Source organism: Scylla paramamosain, chromosome 37 (assembly GCF_035594125.1).
Source record: "Scylla paramamosain isolate STU-SP2022 chromosome 37, ASM3559412v1, whole genome shotgun sequence".
Taxonomy (NCBI): Eukaryota; Metazoa; Arthropoda; class Malacostraca; order Decapoda; family Portunidae; genus Scylla; species Scylla paramamosain.
Window position 1 is genome coordinate 11,487,240 of NC_087187.1, and position 22,761 is coordinate 11,510,000.

At 46.4% G+C, this 22,761-nt stretch overlaps 1 protein-coding gene across 1 annotated transcript in view; it reads right to left on the minus strand.

Moving 5' to 3' along the window:
• Positions 1-1,084: 1,084 nt before the first annotated feature.
• Positions 1,085-22,761, minus strand: part of LOC135091508 (uncharacterized) — a 112,931-nt gene continuing 91,254 nt past the window's right edge. The window contains exons 9-11 of the mRNA XM_063989213.1: positions 18,332-18,661; positions 10,750-17,065; positions 1,085-2,110 (exon numbers count right to left, since the gene is read on the minus strand). Coding sequence (XP_063845283.1) covers positions 15,131-17,065; positions 18,332-18,661 — 2,265 coding nt within the window. The 3' untranslated portion in view covers positions 1,085-2,110; positions 10,750-15,130. The remainder of the gene's footprint in view (positions 2,111-10,749; positions 17,066-18,331; positions 18,662-22,761) is intronic.

Genomic DNA, 22,761 nt, shown 5'->3' on the forward strand with positions numbered 1-22,761 from the left:
AACAAACTGCCAAGGACAGAGTAAATATAAACGGCCCAGAAGTCAGCCGCCGACTGAGGGGGCGCGCGTGATACCACCTACGGAGTAATCAAAGACAAAAGGGGAATGTAAATTATATATATATATATATATATATATATATATATATATATATATATATATATATATATATATATATATATATATATATATATATATATATATATATATATATATATATATATATATATGATAAATAGTAGTAATAATGATAATGGCATAAAGAATATGAACTTATAATATATACATGGATATCCTATTATATAGCTCAGCCACATCTATGCTGTGACCCCGCAGCGAAAACATAAGAAAAAAAAAAAAATACGAGTGGCACAGGCACATCAAATAGAAAAAAAAAAAAGGATATATGAACATGGAGTGTGCTTCTCTGTGTAAAGCACATAAAATAATAAATGAGGGAATATAGTAAGGCACATAAAGTAACAAATGAAGGAATATGGAAATGCACAAAAAAAAAAAAAAAATTGCATAGAAAATACCATAAGGCACAAGAATAATAATAAGGAGAATATGAAATATGTGTACATATATAGAGACAAAAATGTAAGAGTGCGTAATGGAGGAAGGCATACAGAATCAAAGATTCTGTATGCTTATCTGTGTAAGGCACAAAGTAATAAATGAAGGCAAGACAAATATGGAAATGCACTCACGCACACACCAAAAAAAAAAAAAAGCATAGAAAATACCATAAGGCACAAGAATAATAATAAGAATATGAAATATGTGTACATATATAGGGACAAAAGTGTATGAGTGCGTAATGGAGGAAGGCACACAGAACCAAAGACGATGACATCATAGCAAGAAAGTAGAACAAACAAAATTTCAGAAAATAACACAAAATGGAATAATAACAACAACGAAAAATATATGGATATGGATGTATCTTTGTAAAGGCTTGTCCACACCAGGAAACAGTGTTTGGAAACAATGTTTGCAAACAGTTTGCAAACAGTTTGCAAACTTTGTTTCCTGGCCAGACCTCAGTTGTCGTCAGGATGCCTGTGAGTGTAGAGCTTGGTGCAGCAGCCTCTGCATTTTACTTAGCACTTTTGCTAATACTCGTACACTGAAGAAAGAACAAGAAAAAGAAAAAGTGATGTGTGAGGAAATTTTTAGAAAAAGGACCTTTCATGGTGACTTGCTTCTGGCAGATCTGAAAGTAGATGGAGCAGGTTTCACCAATTTTCTCCGGATGTCCACAACTGACTTTGAAATACTTTTACGGATGGTGGCACCCAAAATATCTCGATAGGATACAAAATATAGAAAGGCAATTTCACCCTCCAGATTGGCTATTACACTGAGGTATCTTGCAAGTGGAGATTCTTTTACGAGCCTCATGTACACATCCAGGATATCGAAGCAGACCATCTCAGCTGTGGTTCCTAAGGTCTGTGAAGCTTTGATTTCAGCACTAAGAGTTACGACAAGGTAAGTAAACAAGAAGTATGCATTATGGAGGTTTACTCTCTCTCTCTCTCTCTCTCTCTCTCTCTCTCTCTCTCTCTCTCTCTCTCTCTCTCTCTCTACTTACATTATTGGCATTTGAAAACAATATAAAAGTAGTTTTACTTAACAGAAAGTTGGAATCATTACTCATAATAACTACTACATGCGCTTGGTGAGCGAGAACAGCTTGGAGTAGAGGCACTACTTGGGGCGGGAAAGTACTGCGGGATGCCTGTCGATCCTGGATAGTTGTTTCCTGTATGTGAACTGTGCTGAAGGAATTGAGTCACACCCTCCTCGGAGTACCCCATTTCCAGGTTGAAAATTATTTCATTAATCTTGTGCTGTGCTATGGATACCTCACACTTTTTCCGCAGTCTCTCAGTTTATGGGCAACATTTTCACCGAACACATGGTACTCGTCCCGTGTAGTGACATGTCCTACCAGAGACTTCATCAAGTGAAACGCTTCTTTCAGTTCATCATCTCTCTTGTTAGCCGAAGAATGACGGGGCTGGAAAGCGTTCTGAAGTGTTTCCTCTTGTGGACTCTCAATTACAGCATCAGTTTCTTGCTCAAAATCAACTTCAGTAACCTGAAAGAGAAGAGAAACACTGTCATTAATGTTGTTCTCGCTGCTATTTTTTGTTGGTAGTGATTTTAATGCCACTTCTTTGAAATTTATCTCGAATTTGTCACTCCGTTTTGTCACTCCTATGAAAGGTCACTTCTTTGAAAGAACCATTATTACTAATATCATTATCATTGTTATTGTTATCATTATTATTGTTGTTGTTTGTAGTTGTTACTGTTGCTGGTGTTATACGAGTATTCATCACTATTATTTTAAGAAAAAAATCAGAGTATTTCGTTTCACATTTCATCTTGGTTTTTGTATCGTCTCAGAGAGAGAGAGAGAGAGAGAGAGAGAGAGAGAGAGAGAGAGAGAGAGAGAGAGAGAGAGAGAGAGAGAGAGAGAGAGAGCCTCAGGTAGCTCAGGTGGTAGAGCCTCCCACGCCCGTGCCCGGGGAACTTGAGCTCCTGGCATTAAAAATAACGGACAGTAACGGGAAAGGTCTGTTGTGTGTGGGCTGCTATCGCCCTCCATCGCAGGGAACAGTTTTGCTAGACTACCTGTCAGAAAACTTGGACTTTCATGACGGCCAGTCAGTGTGACAGTGTGGTAGTGATTGGCGACCTGAACCAGCACACGGTGAGAGACGCTTTTAACTCCCTACTGGTTGTGCACGACATGCACAATTATGTCATCTTCCCCACGCACAGGTCTGGGTCATCCCTTGACCCAGTAGTGACGGACCTCCCTACCCACACAGTACAGTGTTCTCCACTCGACTTTGTGGGCACCTCAGACCACGTGGCTGTCCTCACCGGGATACAATTCAGGACACCACGAGAGGAGAGCTTTACCCGCACCCTCTGGAGGTGGGAGGCCGCCGACTGGGATGCCCTTCGTGCTGCCCTGAGGACCACGGACTGGGGAGACGTGCTGCGTGGTGACGCTAACCAGCAGGTGAGGCGGCTCACCTAGCTGCTCCACGCCCTGCAAGCCCGCTGGGTGCCGCACTCGGACCACAAAACCAAGGCATCAGACCATCCCTGGTTTGGCCCTGCGTGCCGCGCTGCCTCTGATGCCAAGCATCGAGCCTGGCGTGCTCTTAAGAGACACCCCACTGCCAGGAACAGGTTAAGGCACCGAGAGGCAACAATTCACATGAATACCACACAAACATGGGCAGTGGAGCAGTGGAAAGCTAACCTCAAGAGTAAGCTAAGGGGAGGCCAGGTTGGTTGTAAACAGTGGTGGAGCCTTGTCAAGGACCAGGAGGGTGAGTCGCGGGGCATTTCCATCCCTGCACTCCACCGGGCAGACGACAGCATTGCCCACACTGCTCGTGACAAAGCGGACCAATTGGCCAAGCACTTCGCTGAAAAGATGTGCATCCCCGACCCTGAAAGACCATCTCCGCTACTCCCTCAAATCGTGAAAGAAACACTAGAGACAGTGAACACAAGTGAAAAGGAAGTGAAAGTGATACTCGCAAACTTGGACGAGAAAAAAGCGGTGGCGCCACAGGACATTAGTCCCTGCGTACTACGACAGTGTGCTGCGGAGCTGGCGCGGCCACTCTCTTCACTCTTTTAACCACTGCCTCGGCAACACCACATGGCCTGAAATGTGGAAGGGGAGTAGTGTGGTGCCTCTGCACAAGAAAAATGCAAAGACAGAGGCAAAAAACTACAGACCCGTGTCCCTGCTGCCTGTGCTGAGTAAAATGCTGGAAACTGTTGTGGCCTCGAGGGTCACGCGGCACCTCGAGAGGCACCACCTGCTGAGCAACAGACAGTTTGGGTTCAGGCAGGGGAGGTCGGCGGCAGACCTGCACCTGCTCCTCTCGACGGAGTGGAGTGGGGCCCTGGACCAAAGGAAGACCACGGCTGTCGTGGCTCTTGACATCGAGGGGGCGTTCGACAAAGTGTGGCACGCAGCCGTCATCACAAAGCTCCGTGCTGTAGGCGTGGACGCGGCACTCCTCCAGCTCCTTGAGAATTACTTGAATCATCAATGGGCGGGAATCAAAGCCACAGCCCATAAGGGCAGGTGTTCCTCAAGGGAGCTGCCTCGGCCCCTTGCTGTGGAATGTGTATGTCAATGATCTGATGCACCTCGTTTCTACCGCGAAGGCGTTTGCAGATGACATAACACTATCCCACAGCTATAAGGACCGGAGGAGGAAGCTACAGCCAACCGCGACATCAACGCCACCCTGAGCTGCGTTGCAGCCTGGGGAAGGAAGTGGCAAGTAAAGTTTGTCGCTCACAAAACCCAGCAGCTCACTATCAACAGGACAAGCATAGCCCCGCGCCTCACCTTCAACGGGGAGACACTGACGCCGCGGGATGAGGTGCTGGGGGTCACGACCGTAAGTTGACCTTCAGAACCCACGTGGAGCGACTCGCCAGAGAGGCCTCGGGGAAGCTGGCATCTCTGAGGAGAATCTCCTACCTCCTTGACGCCAAGGGACTGGAGTTACTCTACAAGGCGCAGGTCCGCTCCTCCTTGGAGTACGCGTGCCTGGCCTGGGGCGGCGGGGCAAACAAGCACCTCGCTCTCCTGGACAAGGTGCTGGACCGAACGGCGAGGTTCATCAAGAACAGTGAGCTCGGCCTTCAGCCTGCACTGCACACCCTCCAGCACCGGGGAGACGTGGCGGGCCTCACCGTCATGTTCAAGGTGTAACAGCAATGGGTGCCGCACCTACAGGCTCTCCGGCAGCCTGCCCTACATGCCGAAGTCACCACCAGAACTGTCACACGCGCCCTTGAGGAGCTGCTCCAGCCCAGGTGCAGAACGTGGCACCAGCAAAGACAGTTTTTGAACACATACATCGGCTGGTGGAACGCATTTGTTACCGTGCAGCTAAGTGTTGAGGGCTGGACCAGGCAGCAGTTCAAGACTGCAGTGAATGTGTGGTTGCCACAGACATACAGAGAGAGGCTTTCAGATAGAAGGCATTAACAGTGACTTCTTTAGCCTAATTTGCTGTATTAAATATGCAAAGTATATGTACAGCAACTCTGTAAACACATATGATGTAGATCTGTATAAGAAAAGAGAGAGAGAGAGAGAGAGAGAGAGAGAGAGAGAGAGAGAGAGAGAGAGAGAGAGAGAATGATTAGGCTACCCTTGGTCATCCTCCTTATCGTATCACCATCATGCCGATCACAGGGGAATCGTAGTGTGTGTGTGTGTATTTACCTAGGTGTATTTACCTACTTGTGGTTTACGAGAGGGGAGTAATCTCACAGTATCCTGTCTCTATATCCATCCAGTGTGGGCTTAAAAGCATGGACAGTTACGGCATTAACAACGTCTTCACGAGTTCATCCCATTTGTTCACACTTCTGTGAGGAAAACTGTAGAGCAGGGATTGGTACAGAAACTTCCAGACAGATGCCGTGGGTTTATTTGCGGGTGCTGTTCACAGGCGCAGTTAGATTCCTCAGATATGGTCACAGCAAGTATACAACAACAGAGGCCTGCCAACAACCAATTAAATAAATACGAAATCCTACACGAAATTAGCGGACACATCACAAGTTATAATATAAACATGGTCTGTGTAAGATAGCTAGGCAGGGGAGCGAGACACAGGGACACACATCTCTCCTTTATTGGGCTCGGCCCGGAACTGAGGATACACTCTTGGCGACAAGCAGTGCTTGGCTTGCCGCCGGGAAAACATATCGTACACCACGTACAAATAATAATATATCCAATATCCCCCCGTAAGATAAATGTGTGCCTGCAACACATTAATCTGATATGTGTATGAGCATAACGGGCTACGACGGCACGGGAGGGGAACGAACTAAACTTGGAATGGAGGTAAGTATACACGTACGGGTGAGGAACAAAAAGAGAACAATACCTTTGAAAATAATAATACAAACTAGAAGAACGATGGTTTTACCTGGCCTGAAGTCTGTCTGTGTATGTGTGTGTGTGTGTGTGTGTGTGTGTTACACATAGTCGCTCAGCCACCCCGGTCGCCGCACCTGCCTCCTGGGTGCGGGGCGTAGCTGAGGTTGGGTGGGGGTTGAGACTTGTGCGGGTGTCGTGGTTGGTTGAGCGGCCGGCGGGGTTGGTGGACGCAGGGTTGGCGGTGCGGGCGGTGGGGTTGACTCAGCGACGGGCCGCAGATGCTTCCTGTTCCTGAGGCTTATTCGGCCGCTACCATCAAGCCTGACGGTGTACTGCCTGTAGGGCAGCGCCTCCACGATCAAGCCCGTGCGGTCCCACGTGCCCGAGGCCTGGTTCTGCATCCTTACTCGTGTGCCGGGGGACAGGGGCCGGAGCTGTCTGGGTGTGCAGGTTGCCATCAGGGTGTTGCCTTCCTCCCCCATTTTCACTTCTCTCTCACGCAGCGTCCTTCCCCAGTGCCTGTCCACCTTGTAATGTCGTCGGGCCGTTGGCACGCCATCACGCAGCTGCCTTCCGGTGGCAAGTTGGGCGGGGGACTTGTTGACAGACCGCAGCGGGGTGTTAAGGTACTGCAGCACAGCGAGGGAGGTTTTGTCCGTGTCCAATGAGCCCCCGCTACCTGTGTTGGCTCTGATGATTCTTTTGGCCGTCTTGACCGCTGCTTCGGCCCGCCCGTTTGACTGTGGGTACTGTGCTGAGGACAGGCGTGCAATGACACCCCACTTCTTGAGGAATTCCGACATTTCCTCGCTCGCCAGGTTTGGCCCCCCATCAGTGGACAGCTGTTCCGAGGCGCCCTATCGCGTGAAGTACTGCCTCATTTGACTCTTGATTTTATTAGATGTAGCACCGTGTGGGAAATGGGCGAGTTCTAGCCATCCAGTGAGCCTGTCAGCGTAGACCATGTAGGTGTGCCCCTCATGCTGAAACATGTCCGTCACTGTGGATTGGAATGGGTACTCTGGGGGCGGCGTGATGACGAGTGTTTCTGAGGGCTGAGAGGGAGCGTGCGTCTCGCATGACGTGCACGACGCCCGGTAGTGCTGCAGGTCCCCTTCCAACCCGGGCCAGTATACACATTGCCTTGCCCTCCGCAGCATGTAATCTAGCCCTTGGTGACCAGCGTGTAAGTTTGCTGCTACCTGTGGGCGGAGGGGCTCAGGAATCACGAGTCGCACACAACCCTGGTCAAAGGTGTATGTGACAAGGTCTTGAGAGACTGCCAACCGGTCCCTCACGCCATAGAACGGGCGCAGGCAGGCCACTTCTTGCGCCTTGTGCAGGTGCCAGTCCGCGGCCAACACTTTGGCCAGTAGTAGTTGATAGACAGGGTCGTCGGCTGCAGATTTTCTCACCGCTGACTCGTCGAGAACGTGACCCTCGTGTTCGGCTGTGGCGATGACCACGGCTGCTACTGCCTCGGTGAGGTCCTCATCCAGGTTGGCGTCGGTGTCTGTGGTGGGGCTTCTGAGGGCTGGGTACCTGGACAGGAAGTCGGCTGCGGCGTTCCTTTTTCCTGGCAGATATTTGACTTGAAAGCGGTACTGTAGCGTTCGCTCCTTGAGCCGGAAGAGTCGTGGGTTGATGACTTCTGTGAGGGCCCTGTCCCCCAGCAGCTTGGTGAGAGGGCGGTGGTCGGTGACGATGGTGAGGTTCGGGCACCCCAACAAGAACAGCCGGGCTTTCTGGAGGCACCACACCACAGCCAAGGTTTCCCCCTCTACCGCGGCGTAACCAGTCTCGGCGGCCGTGAGGTGGCGGCTTCCGCACAGGGCCAGACGCCAGCCCGCCCTGCAGCAGAAGGGAGCGGCAGCAGACGAGCAGTGGCAGAACTGCTGCAGGATAATAAATCCAATGCCCTCCCTGCTCCAGTCTGTGAGGGCAACTGTGGGGCGGGTTTTGTCGTAATATGCCAGGCCGTCCTTTGCAAGCTGGCATATGGTGTCCTGAGCGCGGCGGAATTTCTCCTGCAGGTGCTCGTCCCAGTACACAGCCTTTCCGCACGGCTTCTTCAGGAGCTCCCTGAAGGCGTTCATGATTGGGGCTGTGGCGAGGAATGGGGCAAGTTGATTGACAAACCCGTACCACGACCTGATGTCTGAGATGGAGGGCTTGTCAGGCATCCTGAAGCTTTTGATTGCCGCTAGGCGCTCGTCTGTGGGTTTGTACTCCTCCCAGCCGAGGCGAAAACCCACGAAATCCACCTCCCTCCGTGCGAACTGGAATTTTTCAGGCTTCAAAGTAATCCCCTTGGCTGCACAGGTCGCCAGAAACTCGTACGTGTGCCAGAATGCGTCTTCGATGTTGCTGTCGTAGAGGAGGGTGTCGTCGATACACTTGTGCTTCCTCACGATGCCTTGGATGGCGTCATCGAAGCGCTTTGTGTATGCGTCGCCAGCAGAACAGTGGCCCATGGGGGTCCGGAGGTACCTGAACCTCCCCCATGGGGTGATGAAGGTGGTGAGACTTCGACTCTCCTCGTCCAGCCTGACTTGGTGGTACCCCCAATAAGCGTCAGCCACTGTCTTGAAGCAATGTTTGGGGACACTAGACACCATGTCGAAGGGGACGGGGGTGTGGTGTCTCTCTCTGCGGCATGCGGCGTTGAGGCGCTGGTAATCGACGGTGCGCCGCGGTTGCCCTGATTTCTTTGCTACCACAACCAAGCGGGCACACCACTCCGTGGGTTCCCCTGCCGGGACGGGCTCGATGACGCCTCGCCGTACGTCGTCTTCAAGCTGGGCTTTCACCTCGTCCTCCCAGTGTTTCGGCACCGAGGCGGGCGTGTGGCAGGCGTAGGGGACAGCGTTGGGTGCCAGGTGGATGTGGTGAGGCTCGCCGTCCATCACGGGCAGCGGGCTCCTTGTGGTGTTGAAGGCGGAGGCCGAGAAGTGTTGTAGTAGCCACTCCTCTAGCCGTCGTACGTGCTCCTCGTGTGGCGGGAATGGTATCGTGGCGGGCTTGGCAGGCGGCTGGGCAGGCTCGGCGGTCGCTTCCACTGCTCGCATTGTCGGCAGGGAGTGGTGAGGGAAGCCGGCGGGCACCAGCCCCAGCTCCTTGCACGCGCTCAGTGACAGGAACAGCGACCTGGCGGAGGGTACGAAGTATACTTCTTGCTGTGTAGCATGGCCGCCAAGGTAAATGTCACACCGGCACGATCCGAGGCACCGTAAGGGCAAGTCCGCTACATCCCGCAAGCCTGCACGTCCCTGTAGCTGCGTGGGTTGTATGTTGAGACTGGACAGGAGGGCCGCCCCCGCGACGCACACCTGGGCGCCGGTGTCCGCCACAGCTGCTGTGCGGTGCTTGGCGCCCTTGCCAAGCGCCACTTTTACCTCTGTAGTGGTTGGCGGGACACGTTCGCGCCTGCCGTTGTCACTGATCCCGAGACGGCGTTGGCAGATGCAGTGCCGTGTGGGCGCTTGGAGCTCCTGCAGCACCTCTTGAAGTGACCTTTCTTACGACAGGCGACGCAGACTGCTTCCCTGGCCGGGCAGGAAGCTCTGTCAGGGGCGTGCGAAGTACCACAGTTCCAGCAAGTACGTGAGGGCTGTGTCTTGCCAGAGGTGGTGGCAGCGGCGGCGTCGAGCGTCTGGTCCCCGTCCTCCTCGGCCCGCACGGTGCCAGCCGCGCGACTGCTTTCCCGCCAACCGCCCACGCCTGTGGTGTGTTGGCGGGCTGCCTCATATGCACATCCGTGTCGCGGATGCCTACCACAAGCTTTTTCAATAGCAAGTACTCAGAGAGGTTGAGGCTGCACTGGGGACACTCGAAAGCGCAGTCGTTGACTTTCTGGGCGCCCCGTACGAAGTAGTCACTAACACACTCGTCCTGCCCTTGGCTGACACCGAAAAACTCTGCCCACTGCACTGCCGGGCTGGAGGAGCGAAGCACTAGGTTACCAATGGCGTCCAGCGCCTCCTGCTGTATGAGGGCGCTCCACTGGTCGAAGGTGAATCTGGCGTCCAAGGCACGTTGCAGCGGGGGGCCACAGAGGAGTCTGACGTGATGGACCACTTCCTGGCGTGGCCACTTGCAGAGGAGAAGCCAGCACTCCATGGACCGTTTCCACGACCTGAATGCAGCTGGTGTCATATCCAGGTCGCATTTCTCGGGGGCAGCCGAGAGAGGCACCCGAGGGGCGGGCGCCACGTTGCCTCGTGTGATGAGCGCCGCCATGTTGGCCTGCAAGGTGGTGATGGCTTGTTGCTGGTCACTGATGGTCTGCCTTGCCTGCTGGAGCAGCGGCTGGAGGCTGCGAGGAACCACTGTCGTCGAGGCCCTAGGCGTCGAGCGAGGGGATCGGCGAGGTAGAGGCATCTTGACCGGTGTAGGTAAGGGTTTCACTGCGCCATGTAAGATAGCTAGGCAGGGGAGCGAGACACAGGGACACACACCTCTCCTTTATTGGGCTCGGCCCGGAACTGAGGATACACTCTTGGCGACAAGCAGTGCTTGGCTTGCCGCCGGGAAAACATATCGTACACCACGTACAAATAATAATATATCCAATAGTCTGGAAATGTTATACTAATCCAACTCCATAGAAAATCATGTTTCTATCAAATATCACCAACAAGGTACATTCACAATAAGTACTTAACAAGATCACCCAAATACTTTTAACTAATCACATACACTTACATGTTCATCAAAGTTATTACTAAATAAATACATCATAATCACAATACTATCATAATCACAATACCATCATAATACAAAGTGCTTACCCAAACTCCAGGTGGTACTTAAATCACAATAAAGGAAAACCATTGCAGGCGTGTGTGTGTGGTGTTTTATGTAGGCGTCCAGTCAGCCGAATGACCGAGACCGTGGCAGTACCCAACGAGGTGTAAACCGCATTACTGGAACCTACCTCGAACCTCTAATGGTGTATGTATGTACTCCTACAAAACTATACTTTTTGATGTCTTTTCCACAGTTACTTTCTTCAGCTTCTTACTGTGTCCCCTTGTACTCTGTGTGTCTAAATTTGTAGAACATTTTTTTGTCCACATTTTCCATACCATTTATCATTCTATAGATGTTTATTAAATATCATTCTCTCTCTCTCTCTCTCTCTCTCTCTCTCTCTCTCTCTCTCTCTCTCTCTCTCTCTCTCTCTCTCTCTCTCATATTTTCAAGGGTAGGAATTTCCAACATTTTTAATCTCTCTTCGTAGGTTGAGTTGCTCAAATCCGGAACCATCTTAGTGACTGCTCTTTGTACTCTTTCTAATTTTACAATATTCCTCTTTGTATGAGGAGACCACACCACTGCCTCATATTCCAATCTTGGTCTTATCATGGAAACCAACAACTTTTTTTTATAATTTCTTCATCCAAATATGAGAATGTCATTTTTATTCTTTTTAACAAATTCATTGTCTCTCCAGTAATTTTATCAATGTGTCTGTCCGGAGTCAAATTTTCAGTAACTGTTACTGCCAAATCCGCTTCCTCTTTTGACTTCTTTAACTTCACACCTTCCATCTCATAAAAATATTGTATTCTTTTCTTACTCTTACCAAACTCCATTACTTTACATTTACTGAAATTAAATTCCATTTGCCAAGATTTACTCCATTTATTTATCTTATTTAAATCATCTTTCAGTATCATATAGTCATTTACATTTTTCTACCCTTCTCACCAGCTTAGCATCATCTGCAAATAAGTTCATATAACTATTTCTTCATTTATGTTGTTCACATATATTACAAACATTATCGGTCCCAACACTGACTCCTGTGGGGCACCACTAGTTACTTTCAGCCAAGATGAATATTGGTCTTGTATTATAGTTCTCATCTCTCTATCATCCAGATAATCCTCCATACACTCCAACAGTCTTCCTCCAATTTTTCCATTTTTTTTTTTTTAATATTCCATAACAATCTTCTGTGTGGTACTTTGTCAAACGTTTTCTTCAAGTCTAAGCAGACACCATCTACCCATCTCTCTCTCTCTCTCTCCTGCATAATATCGACTACCCTTGAACAAAAGGACAATAAGTTCATAGAGCATGATCTTTCCCTCCTAAATCCAAATTGACAGTTTACCAGTTCCAAAGATTCTTCTAAATGAGAAATTTCTTGCTAGATCTGGTCAGCTGAAGAATGATCTTATTAAAATAAGAAAATCTTTAGAACACTTTATACCCTTCTATTCATTGTTTTAACTTATATGCAACAGCAATTAGATAAACAATTGAAATTTTGCAAACGTCTTCACCTGACATTAAAACAAATAGTAACTCATACTATAATGAAATAAGGCAAACATGTAAATTCATTGTTCTAACCACAAAAGCAAAGTTTTAGGATAAAAAATAACTTTTTTTTTTCCTGTTTTGTTTAGATGGAAATAACAGGGAAATTATGATTTGGGGCCAAGGACAAGACAAAAGTGAAATTTTGTTACATAGCATAATTTATGGCCTTATTAATAGCAAAAAGTTCAGCAGAAAGCACCGATGTATGGGAAGGCAGTCGGAACCTGAGGGCACACTCACACGACCACACACTTGCACAACACATTCATCTGTCTTGCAACCGTCAGTGTATAGATGCAGGGATAGAGGAAGGTTAGCGACGAGGGCACGGAAGTGTTGGTTGAGCTCCGCCTAAGCAACAACAGCCTTCTTTCCCCGGTAGGCAGTTGATGGTGAAGGTGGTGTTGGGACGAGTTCCAGAGGGGAAGAGTGGGCAACACGAGCAGTTCCGCATCGTCCAGTCTGGTGCCCGTGCGCTGGCAGAGCATGGTGGAATCTTGCAGCGACTGGACGGGGGACAGCAGTGTGGAGGTGGTACTGCCATATAACTCTGGTTGCTTCGTTACTGATGGGAGTCTTCGGCTGTTTTTATCCCATGGGATATTTGAAGGAGCAGTGGTGATATATTGGCCTCAGCCTCCACCCGCGTCACACGAGTGCAGCGCGGGGTTCCAAGACACATTGGCACACATTCATTCTGAAATACATCCACTCTCCTCAGTGTTGGTTCCGATGCAGGCCCATACATCCACCTGTGAACCATAGTCTAAGTGAGAGCGAATGCTAAGGGCGGATGGGGATGAAGAAAAGAAAGCTAGCTAGAGAACTTGAGTGGGAAGAGAACGCGTGAAAAAAAAAAAGTATGACAAGGATAGGTAGTGGGGTCGCTACTTCTTCTTTCTTTTTAGAAAAGTGGGGTGAAGCGAAGGAAGAGTGGGGATAGAAGAAGGATATAGTGAGAAATATTGAAGTATAGTAAGAATTAACAGTGTGTGGGCAGTCCACGTTGCTATTGTTTATAGAGTGGGGTCGCTAGGTGATGGTGATGGGGGGGGATAGACAGGGTGGTGAAATTAGGGGGGGGGAAAGACTAAGAGTTGGAGGGAATAGACTTGGTGAAATTGAAATAAAGTGAGAGAATAACAGGTGGCGGGCTGTACGCCTTGCTGGTTCAGATCATGATTTGCGGTTCCTCGCTCCCATTACTTATTATTACTTATTAGAAGGAGGCTGCGGTTATGGTTATTATTAATTTCGGGGTCGCTATATCAGGGGTGTAAACTATTTATAACCTCAGTAAAGTTGCCAGATGTCTAGAGATTCCAGTGAATACCATGTGTAGAGAATATTTCGCCGTTTATCAGTAATAATGCTCGTTTGCTGGGCAGTGGAAGTGAAGTCATGGGAGAGGTGAGAAGGGAAAGAGCCGTAACATCTTTATTTTTGCGAATTTTGCAAAGAAACTTTGTCATGATAAGATCGAATGATACGTGATACAATGAAAATTTTTCAAATATTTTTCGATTTATTTATTTTTTTCGATTCTTTTTTTTTCGTAGACGGTCCCCTCAAAAGATCAAACCTTGTAATAGGGATGTTGTAATGTCAAAAGTTAGAAAGGTTCGAAAAAAAAAAAATAATGAAAACTGTTCAAAACAATGTAAAAGTGATTGTGAGCAGACATAGCTTCAGATACTCTAGTATGTACTGTACAAGGTTGGTATTGATGTGGAAATGTATATTCCACAATATTTAGAAGCGGCCTCGAAACCACCGTGTCTCGTTTGGGATGATAAAAAGAAATGAAGGAGGCTTATGTGTAAGATATTTAGTTACCTTACCTACCTAGTTACCTACCTAGATACCTTAGAACAGTGGTTCTCAACCGAGGGGCGCGAGCACAAGACGGGAGGGGGAAAAATCACGGAGACACGGACTCACTGGCTATTAGTATAAAGAAAATGCAGCTGTTATGCCTAGCCAAGGGTATCTATCTATTTGTCTATCAATCTATCTGATTCTATATATGGTGGCATAGATGGGGATAGGGTTGAATGGGTGGCGCAGGGAGGAGGGGGGCCCCAACAGTACTGAACCGGGTTTGGGACAATCCCTGCCTTAGAAAACAGGATATTGTGTATAAGTGTGTAATGAATAATTATGCAAAGAAATCTGTGTTTTAAACTTTTGTTGTGTACAAGTGTATGAAGATTAATTACGTGAAAGAACATGTTAAATTTTTTTTGAGAATTGAAGTTTGCTTTGAGATTAATGTATATATGAATTGTTTTAATATAGAATACAGGGAATACAATGGAGTAAATGTAAATAATTTAATACAAACGTATTCCCTTTCAGTCTCATAGCCATTCTTATATAGTTGGAACACAAAATATCATGCAACATTGCGAGCATGGTAACTACTACAGGTGCTGTTACTACTACTTCTACTACTACTACTACTACTACTACTACTACTACTACTACTACTACTAATAATAATAATGCTGCTGCTGCTGCTGCTGCTGCTGCTGCTGCTGCTGCTGCTGCTACTGCTGCTGCTGCTGCACAACAACAACAACAACAACAACAACAACAACAAGAACATCATCATCAACTACTACTACTGCTACTAATAATAATACTTCATATGAAGTGACAACGAGAATTATTATACTGGTTTATCTCTGCTGCATCATAGTAGACCATAACATATTGATCAATGGAACGCTGGAGTGGATTAATATATCTGAGACACTTGCTAAGTCAATTTCAATACAAATATGTACATACGAAAATTCTTTTGCAGGTATCAGTTTGATGGAAAGTGAGATAACATTATTCTTTGAATGTGACTCGAGGCGTCGGTTCCATTTCCTGAGTGATTTGGAGTAATTCCTTAAGGTACAAAAGGATTCCCTCAGCTACCTCTAGTGGGAGAGGTCTGATTTCTGGGAGACATTCAGGCGACATTTCGTCCAGAGCTTGCCACACTCTCCCGAAATTTCCGCGAGCTGCGCGAGAAAATACCGCCAGTATGCGCTGTAACACAACGAGGCCCTCTCCTTCCTTCTTTTCTTCATTATCTTCTGCTAGCTGCTTCAGGAAGGCAGAGGCGAGAGTGCAGTCTGGAAGCGGACTCACACCCGTGTAGTGTGAAATATGTGCAGGACTCCACCAACGTGGCTCCAGTAGTTTGTTGAGAAAGCGACATGTAGCCCACGTCTGCTTCCATTCGGTCTCTAGACTGGTAATGGCGGCACTAATGGGCACACTAGGTAAACACATCCACCCCTCAGTCATTGGAACAGCGTACAAGTCAGTATCTTGCTCCATGCCTGCGCCAGCGAGGGCGTAGTCTAAGGTGGTTCCGGGATCGATGGTTAGAACAGGCACAAGTGTTACCCGCAGAAGCTGTAATTCAGGTCTTGTGGAACTGAGCCACGTGAGCGTAAGGCCTTCGGTCGTATTGATCAAAATGGGTGGTATAGCGCAGAGTTCAGGAGTAGCGGCCACTTGTTCTTCCAGTGCTTCTTGCAGCTTATTTGTAAAGGCTTCCCGTAATGCTTGAGGTCTTGTTGATTTGAAGTCGTCCCCCTGTAGCACATAAAGCAATACCAGATGATCTCCGGATCCCATTACAAGGCCAGCAGGAAGCAACTTTCCACAAAGTCCTGAAGCAGCTATTGCATTACACAAACGCTGCACTTCCATTTCGGCGTAAGTAGTTTCAGCGACAGGCTCCATCCAGGCACGAGACACTCGTAATAAGTCTTTTATGGTGCTCACCCCCAGACGTGTTAATCGCAACTTCACCATCTCAGCTGCACGCGAGGCGCCTCTCGGCAGCAGCAATATGCCAAGAGTTTCATTGTGTGTAAGCTCTGCATGGCGGCCTGTCCACTCTTGTACACCTACCAGAAGTTGTTGTGGCGTCAGTCCTGCAGCGCATATTTCGTTAGTAGTCAAGCCCATTCGCTGTTGGTGCTGCTTCAAGAATGTTAACAGTTTGGTGTCTTCTATCAGAGCTGCCACGTGGGATGGACTCATCCCTCCTGATACCCTATCCATAAAACTTATTCCAAGGTATGCGAGTAACTCAACTACACAAACTTGACCCCACAGCACAGCCACATGTATCGTCTTTCCGCTCCAGACTGGACTAACAGGTGCAGTCAAATCTAGATCGGACCAATGTGTAGTCATTTTATTTAAGGCAGCGGCTAATCCAAACTGAGCCGCAATCCCCGCTGCTGTCAGCATTATCTTAGGGATAGGCTCTTGGAACGCCGTTTTCTCGTTCTGGAGCAGGCCCCTTATTTTTCTAGCCGCTGTCTGAAATGTAGGATTTGTCTCCCGTTCCAGAACTTCCTCTATTATTGCCAGTTCTCGCCCACATCGTGAGTCTGTTGCGGGGCCACACAGGGCGATGTCATCCAGGCCTCCCACTGTCATCATGTCTAATTCATGCATCAGTACTGCCCGGGCACTGGGATGGGCATTTAATAAAGGAGCATGGGTAGGTGGTAGGGAATATAAACACTGGTTTTGCTGACCCAAGGCACGGCATGCCAAAGGAAGACCAGCATTCCCAGCTATCCGTAACAAGTTTTGAGCTTCTACTGTCTGTGCTTCATCCTCGCGGTTCTTGAAAACCCACTTTGCTTGTACACCCTCAGTCAGCAAACGTTCTGCTAGGTTTTGAAGAGCATGACGTAGTTCTTCTGAGGCACGCGGGCATGAAGCTTCCTCCAGCAGTTGGTGGTAGCATGCCTGAGGAGAATGAAATGGTTTATTAACAGTTATAATGAAAATAATACAAGGGCGCAATATTGATTTTTCTTATCCAATAACAAGTGTCATTGCCCCGGATGTACAGCAGCTAGTTAATCATTCGCAACAATGTATTATTCGATTGATCATAAAATTTGCAATTAATACATTACAACAGTTACATAACTACATCATTTATTTGATTTTTTAAGAAGCGCGGTGATGATATTCTTTAGAAAAGGATTTTGAAATGTTGCTGCTTTGGTGATATTGCAATAAGAAAAGATGGATTAGATTACTATATCCAATTAAAAGTAAATATAACAGACTGCAGTAAATATGTCACAATATCACTGTAATTAAATGTAGAGTAAATCATTATCTTATATGATTTCATTGCCTCCTGCATTGAATAAAGGAAGATGAGCTGAGCCGTCTTGGAGAGTTGTTTTTTTTGTTTTGTTTTCTTGTTTATATACTGGTTTCTCCTATTAGGGCCAGGATGGCGCCTCGTAACTGTAATGGAGGATTTTGGTTTTGGCATTTGGTAACTGTTACCTTAGTGGATGTCCTTCATAACCTCAGATTCTGGCCAGGGTCTGATTCTAACAGTGATCTACCTATTGTGTTCAACTAATTTTCTTAAAATTTTTTCTTCATTATTTACGTATAATACACATATCACTTGCCTCAAATATCGAACTGTTAAACCTCCCCCCCCCCCTCTCTCTCTCTCTCTCTCTCTCTCTCTCTCTCTCTCTCTCTCTCTCTCTCTCTCTCTCTCTCTCTCTCTCTCTCTCTCTCTCTCTCTCTCTCTCTCTCTCTCTCTCTCTCTCTCTCTCTCTCTCTCTCTCTCTCTCTCTCTCTCTCTCTCTCTCTCTCTCTCTCTCTCATCACACACACACGCATACACACAAACACACACCTGTCGATACACATACCTCTTGCCTCAAATGTTGAACTGTTAAATCTCTCTCTCTCTCTCTCTCTCTCTCTCTCTCTCTCTCTCTCTCTCTCTCTCTCTCTCTCTCTCTCTCTCTCTCTCTCTCTCTCTCTCTCTCATCACACACACACGCACACACACAAACACACACCTGTCGATACACATACCTCTTGCCTCAAATGTTGAACTGTTAAATCTCTCTCTCTCTCTCTCTCTCTCTCTCTCTCTCTCTCTCTCTCTCTCACACACAAACACACACACACACACACACACACACACACACACACACACACACACACACACACACACACACACACACACACCTGCCGTAGTAGAGCGGGAACCACAGCAGGGATATCCTTGCTATGGTCGGCGGCGTATAGTGGAGTCAAACGGCCTGGACCAGCACCACACAGCGGTGAGGCACCAGCACAAAGCAAAATCATTACCGAATCCCGGTGGCCTCCCAGCACACCTTCTAGTAGAACCGTTGCCAGGGCTATAGCAGGTGTAGGCTGCACTGGGCTTAGGTACGGAAAACCGTCCAACAGTTGCTTCAGGAGGCTTGTGTCGCCCCTCCTCGCGGCCCTCGCTGCCCGGCTTAGAACGGCAGGGACCATATCCATATCTGGGCTACCGAGCTGCTCACATCTCTGAATGAATGACAGAATCAACCAATGCTACAATAGTAGTAGTAGTAGTAGTAGCATTAGTATATTAGTAGTAGTAGTATATTAGTAGTAGTAGTATATTAGTAGTATATTATACGCCGCTGCTGAAAAGGCATATAATGGTTGTGTCAAAGATACCTTTCTAGGTGCCACAAATCCTCTTAAATGATGGTAGTCCGTCCTTAAGTCTGCTATTTTTGGAGTAGATATAACTTTATTTAAATATGATGGATCTCTAACTTATTGTCCAAAGAAAAAGGTAACCTTATTTGCTAATGTGTTTGATGGTAAACAGAACAATCAAAAGCTTACTATGCTTCAGTCTTGTTTTCCTGAAGTCAAATTGACTTCGTTAGCTTTTCGTTTTCGTGAGGTTAAAAATTTATTGCTTGATCTTGATGCTTATGGAGGTGCTGGTCCTGATGGTATCTTTCGTGTGTTTTTTTTTTTTTTCTTAAAATTGCCCATTACTTAGCTCCAATGATATCTATTATCTTCCGTAAATTGGTTAAAGCCGGTACTTTTAGGGAGACGGGTAACATTGTTTCTGCTCCCAAGTCAGAATTTAGGCCAATTTCCTTAATACCCATTTTAGGGAGGAATGGTAACATTGTTCCTGTTCCCAAGTCTGAATTTAGACCAATTTCCTTACTTCTCATTCTATCCAAGGTCTTTGAACGTTTGTTGGTAAAGTGGCCTAATGCCTTTGCAGAAAGGTGCAAATTTTCTTCCTGGTTATCAGTATGGTTTTTGTAAGGGCCTTGATGCCTGTGATGCACTTTTGATTTTTTTTTTTTTTTATGTAGGAGGGGCAGCGGCCAAGGGTAACAAAATTACGACAAAAAAATAAATAAAAATAAATAAAAATAAATAAATAAATAAAAAAGCCCACTGAGGTGCCGGTCCCCAGAGTCTAAAAGCGTTAGTAAAAAATTACAGGGTATGTGTCTTGAAACTTCCCTCTTGAAGGAGTTCAAGTCATAAGAAGGTGGAAATACAGAAGCAGGTGGAGAGCTCCAGAGTTTAGCAGAGAAAGGGATGAATGATTGAGAATACTGGTTAACTCTTGCATTACAGAGGTGGGCAGAATAAGGGTGAGAGAAAGAAGAAAGTCTTGTGGAGCGAGGCTGCGGAAGGAAGGGAGGCATGTAGTGTCATGTTATATGCCGAGTTTACCCTGAAAAAGAACACGTTTTCTTTGTGTCCACTGTGTTCTGTTTTCCTTCTAAACATATCTTTATTCTTAGTTATAAGTTAGTATAAGGTTTATTTACTCATTTTATATCATGTAGTATTATTCTCTTCATAATTCAAGCTCTTTATATGTATGTATATAACAGGGAGAAGGTGTATCTGAGATAGAATGTAGAAGCCCTGAGGGGGAACAGAGGGATGGCATTCTCACAGGATAAATTTGAATGGTGTTGTGATGATTGACCGGGTGTGTGGAAATATTGGCGATGTGGAGGTATAACCCTGATATCCAGGATCAGGTTGGTGAGCCTTTTGTGGTGCCAAGAGCTCTTGTTCGCTGAAATTTGGTTGGTGAGTCGTGTCGATGATGTAACGCTAAGGGGTAACGTCGGGTGTGAGAGACAGCCATTTTGTGGTTGGGGTTATAGTGGTGTTGTGACGTTATCAGTGTCTTTGGTGATGGTGTTGTGGTATTATAGGTGAACTTTGACGGTGATGGTGATGTCTTGTGAGGTTTGAGGAGGTGAAATATGGGAAGAGTTGTTTGAGGACGCGTTAACAGCGTCTGAGGAAAATATTCCAGTGGTCTGTAAAGGAGTAACGGGGTTTAAAGGCTTTGTGAAGTGACGGGAATGTCATATATTGATGTGTATAATCTTTAAGCAATAATTTAATTCATAATTTAAGTTCTTTATATGTATGTATATGACAGGGAGAAGATGTATTTCAGGTGGAATGTGTTAAGGCGAGGGGCGATATGTGTTTGCCTTTTGTACCCGAGTCAGCAAAATTTTCAGGATGCATAGAAGCCCTGAGGCTTTCTGCGGCTGTGGAAAATATTCCAGTGGCCTGTAAAAGAGTAAAAGGGTTTAAAGGCTTTGTGAAGTGACGGGACATATATTGATGTGTATAATCTTTAAGCAATAAGGGAGGCGATATAAGAGCTTAAGTAAAGGGAGGAATTTATTGTGACTGAGTAAGGGAATTAACGTGTGTTGATCTAGGGTAGAAATATGTTCCCTAATTTCCTTTAATGTGTATTACCTCAATTTATTTGTAAGTTAACATTATTATTAATATATTCTGTTATTATATAGAATAATTATGTTTTCAACCCCAACACTGATCTGGCATTGAGATGATTCCTGGCGTGCTGTGCCAATTTAAGGGTTTTGTGAAGGAGTTCAATAGCTAACGATTTCGGATTGGTTGGATAGGTATTCGAAGCCTTAGAAAATCCAGACCTTTAAAACTTTCTGGGATCAGTTTACCGTACACTTTCTTGGAAAGATAACCGGGATCATGACAAAAAATGGGGGGGCCTGTCCGGGATATTAAATATTTTGTAGGTGTTACAAGTGTTACACGGTAATTGTCACTGAGAAGCATTTACCTGTGTAAAATATTTCTTTAAGTTGTGTATGTATATCTTGTGCATATCATTTTATAGTGCGGGTATTGGTGTGTGAAGGTGTATTTTGTTGGGGGTTAAATAACAAATGGTGTAATATTTGGAGGAATATTTTATGAAGTGTAGTAATTGTAATCATGGCGACTAAATGTGTTGAAGCGTTCCTTCTGTCAAGTAGTGTGTATGCCCTGTACCCACTAACCAAGGAGGAATTGAGTTTAGTGGCTGAGAAGTTCCAAGTAGAGTTGAAATCCAAGAAAAAAAAGGAAATGCAGACGGAGTTGAAAAATGCTCTCTTGGAGAGGAACTGGTTTAAAAAATTATGGTGATTAGTTAGCACCTTGGGGCGGAGGGTAAGGGGATGAGAAAGACTGGCGGAGACGTCTTAGAACACCTAACTTCATAGAAGCTGTTTCACCTAGCGATAAGATATGAAGTTTCCAGTTTAGATTATAAGAAAAAGACAGACCGAGGATGTTCAGTGTAAAAGAGCGGGACAACTAAGTGTCATTGAAGAAGATAGTTGTCTGGAAGGTTGTATCGAGTTGATAGATGGAGGAATTGGGTTTTTGAGGTATTGAACAACACCAAGTTTACTCTGCCCCAATCTGAAATTTTAAAGAGATCAGAAGGCAGGCGTTCTGTGGCTTCCCTGCATAAACTGTTTAATTCCTGAAGGGTTGGACGTCTCTGAAAAGACATGGAAAAGTGCAGAGTGGTATCATCAGCGAATGAGTGGATAGGACAAAAAGTCTGGTTTACAAGATCATTGATGAATAATAGGAAGAGAGTGGGTGACAGGGCAGAATCCCGTGGAACACCACTGTTAATAGATTTAGGAGAAGAACTGTGACCGTCTACCACAGCAGCACCATAGAACGGTCAGAAAGAAAACGAGATGAAGTTACAGAGAGAAGGATAGAAGCCGTAGGAGGGTAGTTTGGAAATCAAAGCTTTGTGCCAGACTCTATCATAAGCTTTTGATATGTCTAAGGCAACAGCAAAAGTTTCACCAAAATCTCTAAAAAGAAGATGAGCAAGACTTAGTAAGGAAAGCCAGAAGATCACCAGTAAAGCGGCCTTGATGGAACACATACCGGCGATCAGATAGAAGGTTGTGAAGTGATAGATGCTTAAGAATCTTTCTGTTGAGGACTGATTCGAAAACTTTAGATAGGCAGGAAATTAAAGCAATAGGACGGTAGTTTGAGGGATTAGAACGGTCACCCTTTTTAAGAACAGGCTGAATGTAGGCAAACTTCCAGCAAGAAGGAAAGGTAGATGTTGACAGACAGAGTTGAAAGAGTTTGACTAGTCAAGGTGCAAGCATGGATGTGCAGTTTCGGAGAACAATAGGAAGGTGGCTTAACAGCGGAGGAAACTGATCCATCAGATGTAAATGGGGATCTCAGGTACACATACATATCGCATCATTCCACTATCAGGTCATCCACGATTATTGACTCCTTATCCGCTG